At 35.7% G+C, this 9,836-nt stretch overlaps 1 protein-coding gene across 1 annotated transcript; it reads left to right on the top strand.

The window, feature by feature from the left end:
• Positions 1-7,083: 7,083 nt before the first annotated feature.
• On the top strand, positions 7,084-8,200 carry LOC124896305. Its single transcript, XM_047407860.1, has 5 exons — positions 7,084-7,135; positions 7,191-7,376; positions 7,682-7,739; positions 7,789-7,908; positions 8,014-8,200. The coding sequence occupies exons 1-5, from the start codon at positions 7,084-7,086 to the stop codon at positions 8,198-8,200; spliced, it is 603 nt and encodes a 200-aa protein (XP_047263816.1).
• Positions 8,201-9,836: the final 1,636 nt, after the last annotated feature.

The raw sequence follows: 9,836 nt of genomic DNA, 5'->3' as shown, positions 1-9,836 counted from the left end.
AAAAGAAAGAGAAATAGAACTGTAAAAATAAAAGAAAAAATAAAATAAACTAGAAAAAATAAGATGAAAACGGAAATAGAAAAAGAAAAAAAAGATATGAGAAAGGAAAAAAACGAACAAGAAAAAAAAATAGAAGAGAAAATAAAGTGGAAAGAAACAAAAAAAAAAGAAAAAGAAATCAAAATAAAAAATAAAATGATAAAAAAATAAGATGAAAAAAACTAACAAGAAAAAAAGGTAGAGATATAAGAGAGTGAAAGACGGTAATGATATTTTAGTTTGAAATCTTGAAGATCATGGAGATAATTATCTTCAAATATGAAAAAAAAAACAAAAAAAAGAAAAGGAAAAAGGACAAAAACAGTAGAGAAATAAAAGAGAGAAAATTAAGTGAAAATAAAAAAATAAAATGTTAAAAAAAATAAGATGAAAAAAGGGGTAAAAGATATGACTATATTTTGGGGAGGTGAAATAATGGAGTGAAAATAGGAAAATGTAAATTACTGAGAGTAAAACATGCGCTTGCCTAGTTAATGAGTAAAATAATGTTACTTTTGCTATAAACTGTAATTTTACAAAAGTATTGTAATTTATTGTAATTATAGTCTTAAGTATGCTACTTTCTGTAAATTTTTCATTTGATTCTTCATCAAGGTCCATCTCACCTTGAAGCCCAAACTCATCAAGTGATGTGGCATCCCAGTCAAATTCAAGACCAATGAGACGCCGCCACATGTACAAATGATGTGAAAATCTCATTCAAATTCAACAACCAGTCAAAAGGCGCCAAGTGGCAAAGTGACATGTTTCGGCCAATCACAAGCAACTAGGCCTATCCCTACAACTATAAATAGGGAGTAACATAACATTCTAGGGGAAAGAAAAGAAAAAGAAGGACATTCTGCAAGCATTGGATGAAGTTTCTGCATTGACTACATAGCTCTTCAACGAATTGACTAACGGAGTTCTGCCCGGAGATCAACTCGACAAGATGAAGTGCTGTCAGACAATTCCTGGAGATCCAAACACATTTATAGGAGGCTCAAATCATCCTACATTCGAGAATCACGCTGCAAAGGCCCTCGAATCACAGAAAAAACTTAGGATAGAAGAATCGAGAGAATAACGGAATTGTACCCGCAAAATTCATTTATATAAAATTATTCTTTTTGTTTATTTTATTTTTAGTTGCAGTTAATTTTCAGAGTTAACGAAAATTTGTTGTGAACAGTAACTTCGAGCTGAAAAACAAACAAACTAGACAATAGAAAGGATGGGGGCATTTATCAAGAAAAGTAACCGAGATAAGGGTATTGCTAAAAATGGATGGGCAAAATATCTAAGGAGATTATAGGTGGAAGTATCTGAAGTAACTTTTTTAATGACTTCATGATGTACAGAAAAAGACGCAAGGAGAACGTGCCAACGGGTAGAGAACCTACAACAAAATATAATTTTCAACAAAAGACACCCAATCTTCCATAAAAACATGGACTTTATATATATATATATATATATATATATAAAAGAGACGAGAAACAAGAGGTTATTCATTATATGGTCATTCTCTTGCCTTCAAACACTCCTACTCCTCTCCTTTTATATACCCTACATGAGGACTACAGGGCAACATCCTAACACGGTATGTCTTCTCTTTCTTCTTATGAAGTCCCAACAGTGCAACGACTCTTCAGTTGAGTCGTATATAGCTAACCGTACTACAAACTGATTCAGGATCAACAACTTAAGCATTTCCACCTAATAATGTATTAAGAGGCTACATTTTCACAAAACATAAATTCACCAACTAACAAAAGTCTCCTCTTCAGGCTTTCAACATACTTCATCAAAGGCATCATCCAGAAGATGCAAGAAAAAAATATAGTGCCTGCTCATATACACAAAATAACTATTCGATCACTAAGGAGCAGACACAATACAGTATTGCTCCCTTTGCTACCAACAGCAAAGAAGCACATTTTCTTGGGGCCCTACGAATCTAACTGGATGTGCGGTAAACTCGACTGCTTTATGGTGGTATGAGTTAAACTGAGAGCATGTCATCTCTCCTTTCTCCGATCACCATGAAAATGGGCCGATATGTGAAATGTTCTGCTTATAGAGGAGTTCCACCAAGCTTTGGAATATGTCAATCCCTCAGTCCAATAGATTCCTACTAATAGCTTAAATCCCAATGAATTCACCACTCATGTGTCCATCGAACCTACTATCACGTCACCTTTTTTGGCTGCAGAACTCAGTATAAGACAGAGAAGGAAAGCCTCAATAAATTCTCTCCCCACCAACTGTGACCCTAATTCTAATTACGCTTCAATCTCCTACCCTGAATGAAATTTAGTTGTTGAACAACGAGATAATACATAAATATGACCCTAAACTTGACACTAAATTATAACTTTGACCTTAAACTTTGATAGTGCACAAATAGGACCTTTAACTATTCAAAACCTGAACAAATATGACCTTCAATTTTGCAATCCCATTCGTGAGTTTCACTCGTGCCTACGTGGAAAGGTAATCCAATCACACGGTGTCACATCGTTAAAAGGGCTGACTTGGAGGGAGGTCATATTTGTGCAGTTTTAAATAATTAAATGTCATATTTGTGCACTGTCAAAGTTTTACTTTTTGTGTTAAAACGACGTCGTTTCTATTATTATTATTATTATTATTTTATTTTTTTTATTTATTTCTATAGCAGCAACACCTATATTATTTTTAATTAAAAAATCGAACCCGCACAGTAGGCTGAAGGAAGTGCCCAAGAAGAGCAAATAACACCACTGGGCTATCTAAGTGCATTGTTTTATGTGGTTCAACATTAATATATGTACATAAATATAGATTTTCTACCTTATATATATAACATAATTTTTTTATTGAAGGGGTTCGGGTGAACCTCATGGCAACTATGTAGGTCCGCCCCTGCATTAATTTAATAACCTTTTAATAACATTAATTTAATAACATTGTAATAAAGTTAATTTGATAACGTTAATTTAATATACTACTACTACTATCCTTAATAACGTTTTATTAAAACTATAATTTTTTTTTATTAGTATAGTTTCATCTTTAAATAAATTATATTTAGATATATTATATAACTTAAATTCGCCCTCTGCTTTATAATATATTTACATACCCGCGTGATTTTTTCGTATGAGCCTGACCCACCTAATTAATAAATCTTCAATGTTGCTCTTTTCAGCAATGACAAAACAAATTAGATGCTATTTTCATCTTTGAGCCAAAAATAATAAAAAAATAATAGTGAAAAATCATTTAAAGGTCATCTTTGTGCACTGTCAAAGTTTAAGGTCATATTTATGTATTATACCCTTAGATTTTAAGCTGGATGCGCTCAGTTTTGCGTGTTAAACACGCGTTTTGCCACGTAGGATCGGAGGTCATATTTGTGCAGTTTTGAATAGTTAAAGGTCATATTTGTGCACTATCAAAGTTTAAGGTTAAAGTTATAATTTGATATCAAGTTTAGGGTCATATTTACGTATTATCTCTTGAACAATTGCTACCCTTACTTTTTGTGAAGGCCTTTAACTGAACACGAGGTTTAAAAAAGGTAAATGAAGAATTTTGACATATAAGCTAAATAATTGCAGAGTATGAAACTTGCCCCAACTACCCGTAATTAATACTAGCGGTGGTGAGAGTTCCATGTGGCTGGTCATTTTTTCTCTAGAAGTTTTATATCAAGTGGTTCAGATAAGTCAAGTAATTGAGGGTAATATTAGGATGCCAAACTTAAAAGATGTTTCCAAATGTTTATTCTTTCTTGGGACAAATAAAAATGAAAAGTGTGTCTCATAAAATGGGGAACAGGGAGTACTATAAATGGAAGAGTGATATTTTTTAGCCTTTCATTCCCCATTTCGATTATCATAAATCCTACTACTCATGAGGTACATGATGTGCCTCAAGTTATAAAAACTTTTTTCAAGAGGCCACAATAAACAATTAAAAAACTTAGCAAATGTAATGAAACAGTTACGGGGTGGTTTTTCTATAGAATAGGGGCAAGGTAGTTAGAAGAGGGTATTCAGAAAAAGGAAAAGGGAATTCTTGGAGAGTTCTAGTCTCTCGAATGACTAGAAAAATTGTGATCTGTTTAATCATAGTCTGGACAGTTACCTTATTTTCAAATTCTAGCAATTTTTTGAAAATTTCGGCTGTCGGAGTTAGGGTTCCGGCGGCTTCAGATATTTTTTTTGACAGTTTTTATTGAGAGATTCAGCTACTGTTTCTTGGTACTTTCAAGTTATAATTCCAAAGATGTCTTTTGGGTATGATGTTTTTGGTCCCAAAACTACCAGTATCGAAAGTTCAAGCCCTATGATCACTTCTAAACCATTAATGGAAAGTTTAAATTATTTAGTCTGGGCTTCCTCAGTTGAGTTGTGGTGCATAGTTCAAGGTGTCCAAGATTATTTAACGAATAAGGCTAGTGTGGTCGATGAAAAGGGAACTTCTAGTGCAGAAGATGGAAAAGCTAAAGAGCAATAGGAGAAAGTTGATGCTCAACTATGTAGTCTCTTATGGCGATCTATTGATTCCTAGTTGATGCCCTTGTTTCATCCATTCTAGATATGTTATTTAGTTTAGGAAAAGGCTCGTTCCTTATACACTAATGATATATCTCATTTTTATGATGTGATAGCTCGAACGACCAACTTGAAGATACAGGAATCCGATATGTCTACTTACTTGGGACAAGTACAAGCAGTCATGGAAGAATTTGATACATTGATGCCCGTCACTGTGGATATAGAAAAATAACAAAAGCACAGACAAAAGTTGTTTTTAGTTCTTACACTTTCTGGACTTTCAACTGACCATGATGTTGTACGTGATCAGATTTTAGCTAGTCCTACGGTTCCTACAATTGATGAGTTATTCTCTCGTCTGCTTTGTCTTGCCGCGCCTCCCAGTCACAAAGTAGTTTCATTACCCACTATTTACTCTTCTATTCTTGCATCTCAAACCATAGAAAAATGAACATATCAGCCTATGAAAGATCGACGAGGAGGAGGTCTTTCCAGAAATTCTCGATCGAAGTGTAGTTATTGTCATAAAGTTGGACACACTCAGGATATATGTCATAGTTTGCATGGTCCACCACCCAGTTATGAGCCTGCTGCTGTAAAGGAATATAATGAGTTCCTTCGAAATTGAGCAAGTAAGCAGACATATCCACAGCCTAATCGACCATCCAATAATGCTCATATTGCCCAAACAAAATATGATGAGTTCCTCCAGTATAGAGCAAGTAAGCAGACTTCTCCACAAGTAGCCTTAGTTTTCTAGCCTGATGCTTCTGTTGTTAGTAATCCTTTTGCTTGTGTTTCACAGCCTAGTACTCTTGGATCATAGGTTGTAGACTCAGGTGCTTCTAATCATATTTATGGTAACGAATCACTTTTGTCTGATATTGTTTATTCACAATCTCTTTCTGCTATTTCTTTAGCTAATGGGATCCGAACAAAACCAAAAGGAATTGGACAAGCCAAACCCCTATCTTCTGTCACTCTAGACTCTGTTCTTTATGTCCCTAGTTGTCCTTTTAATCTTGCATATGTTAGTCGTTTGACACGTGCCCTTAATTGTAGTATAACTTTACTTAATGACTCTTTTCTAATGCAGGACCGCAGTACTGGACAGACGATTGGCGTAGGACATGAATCACAAGGACTTTACCATCTTACCTCTTCAAATTCCTTCACAACATGATTCGTTACAGACCCTCCAGGCCTAATTCACAAACGTTTGGGACATCCGAGTCTATCCAAGCTACAAAAGATGGTGCCTAGTTTGTCTAGTTTATCCACATTAAATTGTGAGTCATGTCAACTTGGGAAACACACCCGTGCTACCTTCCCACGTAGTATTAGAGTCGTTCAGAGTCTATTTTCTCATTAGTACATTCTGATGTTTGGGGTCCTAGTAGAGTCAATTCACCTTTAGGTTTTCGTTATTTTGTTAGTTTCATTGATGATTTTTCAAGATGTATTTGGGTTTTTTTAATGAAAGATCGTTCTGAAATATTTTCTATATTCAAAACTTTTTGTGATGAAATACAAACTCAATTTGGTGTTTCTATTCGTACTTTTCATAGTGACAATGCCTTAGAATACTTATCCTCTCAGTTTCAGGAGTTTAGGACCCATCAAGGAATTGTTCACCAGACATCTTGTCCTTACATCCCTCAGCAGAATGGTATAGCAGAAAGAAAAATAGGCATCTTCTTGAAACTGCTCGCACTCTTCTCATTGAATCCCATGTTCTGTTGTAATTCTGGGGCAATGCAATCCTCATATCTTGTTATCTAATTAATAGAATGTCATTATCTTTCCTTCATAATAAGGTTCCCCATTATATATTGTTTCCACAGTCACATCTTAACTCTATCCCCCCTCGTGTCTTTGGGAGCACATGTTTTGTTCATAACTTAGCCCTTAGAAAAGATAAATTATCCCCTCGTACTCTCAAATGTTTCTTCCTTGGTTACTCTCGAGTTCAAAAAGGGTATTGTTGTTATTCACCAGATCTTCGTCGCTATTTTATGTCCACTGATGTCACTTTTTCGAATCTTGACCTTACTATATATCTTCTGATTATCCTGATATCTCTGAGATTTTACCCGTATCTCCAGTCTTACCCGCACCATCCATGGTCTTACCCATATCTCCAAACTTACCCGAACTAACCTTTAAGGAATCAACGGTTACTTCTACATCTCATACTACAGTGCCACCACTTCTGACTTATCATCATCATCCGTGTCCACCATTAGTCCCAGATGATTCATGTCATGCGTCGGACGCTGCTCCTACTGCGGACTTGCCTTCTTTTATCCAATCAGTTGTACTTTAAAAAGGTATGTGTTCCACTTGTAATGCTAACCCACACTATACTTTCTTGAGTTATCATCGTTTATCATCACCCCATTATGCTTTTGTATCATCTTTGTCATCTATTTCCATACCTAAGACTATATGTGAAACACTTTCTCATTCAGGATAGAAGCAAGATATGATAGATAAGATGCCTGCTTTACATGCAAGTGGTACTTGGGAGCTTGATTCCCTTCCTGCAGGTAGGTAAATCTACTGTTGGTTGCCGTTAGGTTTATGCAGTCAAAGTTGGTCCAGACGGTCAGGTTGATCGACTTAAGGCTCACTTTGTTGCCAAAGGATACACACAAATATTTAGGCTTGATTATAGTGACACTTTTTTGCCAGTGGCTAAAATAGCATTTATCCGTCTTTTCCTATCTATTGCTGCCGTTCGGCATTGGCCTCTTTATCAATTGGATATTAAGAATGCTTTTCTGCATGGTGATCTTGTGGAAGAAGTCTATATGGAGCAACCATCTGGTTTGTTGCTAAGGAAGAGTCTAGTAGCCTTGTATATTGATTGCGCAGGTCACTCTATGGTATGAAACAATCTTATGAAACAATCTCCTCGAGCTTGGTTTGGAAAATTTAGTACAGTAATTCAGCAGTTTGGCATGATTCATAGTGAAGCTGATCACTCAGTATTTTATCGACATTCTCAACTAAATTTGTGTATTTATCTGGTGGTTTATGTTGATGATATCATTATCACTGACAATGATGAAGATGGTATCTCTAAATTGAAGCAACATCTCTTTCATCACTTTCAGACCAAAGACCTCGGCAGAATGAAATATTTTCTAGGTATTGAGGTTACTCAGTCCAGATCAGATATTGTTATTTCTTAACGCAGGTATGCTTTATCCATTCTTGAGGAGACAGGAACGATGGGATGTAGACCCATTGAAACTCCTATGGATCCAAATGCCAAACTTCTACCAGGACACAGGGAGCCACTCAGTGATCCTGAAAGGTATAGGCGGTTGGTTGGAAAGTTAAATCATCTCACCGTGACTAGACCTGACATATCCTTTCCTGTGAGTGTTGTAAGTCAGTTTATGACTTCCCCCTGTGATAGTCATTGGGATGCAGTTGTTCGTATTTTGCGATATATAAAGACAGCTCCAAGTAAAGGACTACCTTTTGAGCATCGAGGTCACGAGCATATCATTGGATACACAGATGTTGATAGGGCAGGATCACCCTCTGATAGATGTTCTACCTCCGGATATTGTGTTTTAATAGGAGGTAATTTGGTGTCTTGAAAGAGTAAGAAATAGAGTATGATTGCTCGATCTAGTGCAGAAGCAGAATATCGAGCAATGGCTGTAGAAACTTGTGAGCTAGTTTGGATCAAACAGTTGCTAAGAGAATTAAAATTTGGAGAAATCGATAAGATGAAACTTGTGTATGATAATCAAACAGCCCTTCATATCACATCAAATCCAGTGTTTCATGAGAGGACTAAACACATAGAGATTGATTGTCACTTATAGAGAAAAGATACTCTCAGGAGATATTGTTACAAAATTTGTGAAGTCAAGTGACCAACTTGCAGATATCTTCATCAAGTCCCTCACCGGTCCCCGTATTAATTACATTTGTAACAAGCTAGGTACATATGATTTGTATGCAGCAGCTTGAGGGGGAGTGTTAAAATATGAGTAGAAATAAGAATAGTATATACAAAGTCCTACTGAAAAAGGATTGTACTATAGTGTCTGTAAATATGGTCTCGATGTAATTATGTAAACACACCATTCAATAATATTTTTCTCCATTAATTCTCACATATGATCCAATCCTTTTGAAAGCGATTTCTTATCTCCTCTCTTCCCACGGGGAGGACTTTGTTCCTTATCCAAGTCACTATCTGGATTCTGCTCCAAATCCTCCTCATTGTAATCATCATCCCTTCTCCTGTCATCCTTATCCCAATAACGAGAATCCCTGCCATGACTTACTGACCCATGTCCAAATTGGAGAACCTTCCCTGGCGTCCGTGTCACATTTGTAAGAAAATCTGAATCATTTTCCACATCACCCTCATCTTGAAAATGATTATTATCTAACTCTGCAACAATACACAGGGGAACTGTCTAAATATTGGAGAATATATTTCTAAAACGGAACTGGAAGATTTAGCCTAATTGTCCAGAAGAGAGAAAAAGATACAACCGAACACACTAGAACATCATATGCAAACTTTGCTTGTTCATATTGTTTCTTTAAATTGACATCCATAGGCAAACTTTTTTGAGTTCTTGACTTTGACAAGTTGATGGAGCATCTAGCTTTACATTTATTTATTTTTAGGAACCCAGAAATCCACGAGGGCAGACAGTTTGAAACTTGGAAGACAGGACACCTCAACATACTGACAAATTGGGATGCATCCAAGCTAATATGTCTCGTGCTTATGTACTCCCACGTAATATTACTACTCTCACATCCATTCTAAGGAACTCACATTTCACTTAATTAGCAGAGCATCTTCACTGTCAACAATCCTATTTTAATTATGTGTAATCTTTTCATCTATCATGTCGTTCTTCCTAAAGGTTGAACCTAGACAACTGAATAGTCTGAAGTTACGTACTACAATCCATGTAATCTTACTTCACCTTCATTTTTCTCGAGAGTAAATTTTTGGTGCATATACTTTGACTTATATAACTCACCATAAAAATTAAAACCCCTTACTCGCAAGAGCGCTTCTCCATAGTTCCAGCATTTGTTTGGTTCACTCACAAATTTCGTCAACTAATACATCAAACTCTACAAATAACATGTACTGTAAAACTTAATAAGCCCATTTCTTGTTATATAAGTGCTTATAGTTACTAACCAAATCATCCATGTTAAAGTTGAGGATTTATGAAGACAATAAACTGAAATCTG

This window comes from Capsicum annuum, chromosome 2, assembly GCF_002878395.1.
Source record: "Capsicum annuum cultivar UCD-10X-F1 chromosome 2, UCD10Xv1.1, whole genome shotgun sequence".
Taxonomy (NCBI): domain Eukaryota; kingdom Viridiplantae; phylum Streptophyta; class Magnoliopsida; order Solanales; family Solanaceae; genus Capsicum; species Capsicum annuum.
This window is presented reverse-complemented; position numbering and strand designations above follow the sequence as displayed.

Excerpts from the sequence above, each read along its gene's own strand:
- LOC124896305 (XM_047407860.1), top strand. The coding sequence starts at position 7,084 with ATGCCTGCTTTACATGCAAGTGGTACTTGGGAGCTTGATTCCCTTCCT. Across the intron at positions 7,377-7,681 it reads TAAGAATGCTTTTCTGCATG|CAACATCTCTTTCATCACTT; the intron begins GTGATCTTGTGG and ends TCTAAATTGAAG. Across the intron at positions 7,909-8,013 it reads CCACTCAGTGATCCTGAAAG|TCATTGGGATGCAGTTGTTC; the intron begins GTATAGGCGGTT and ends CCCCTGTGATAG.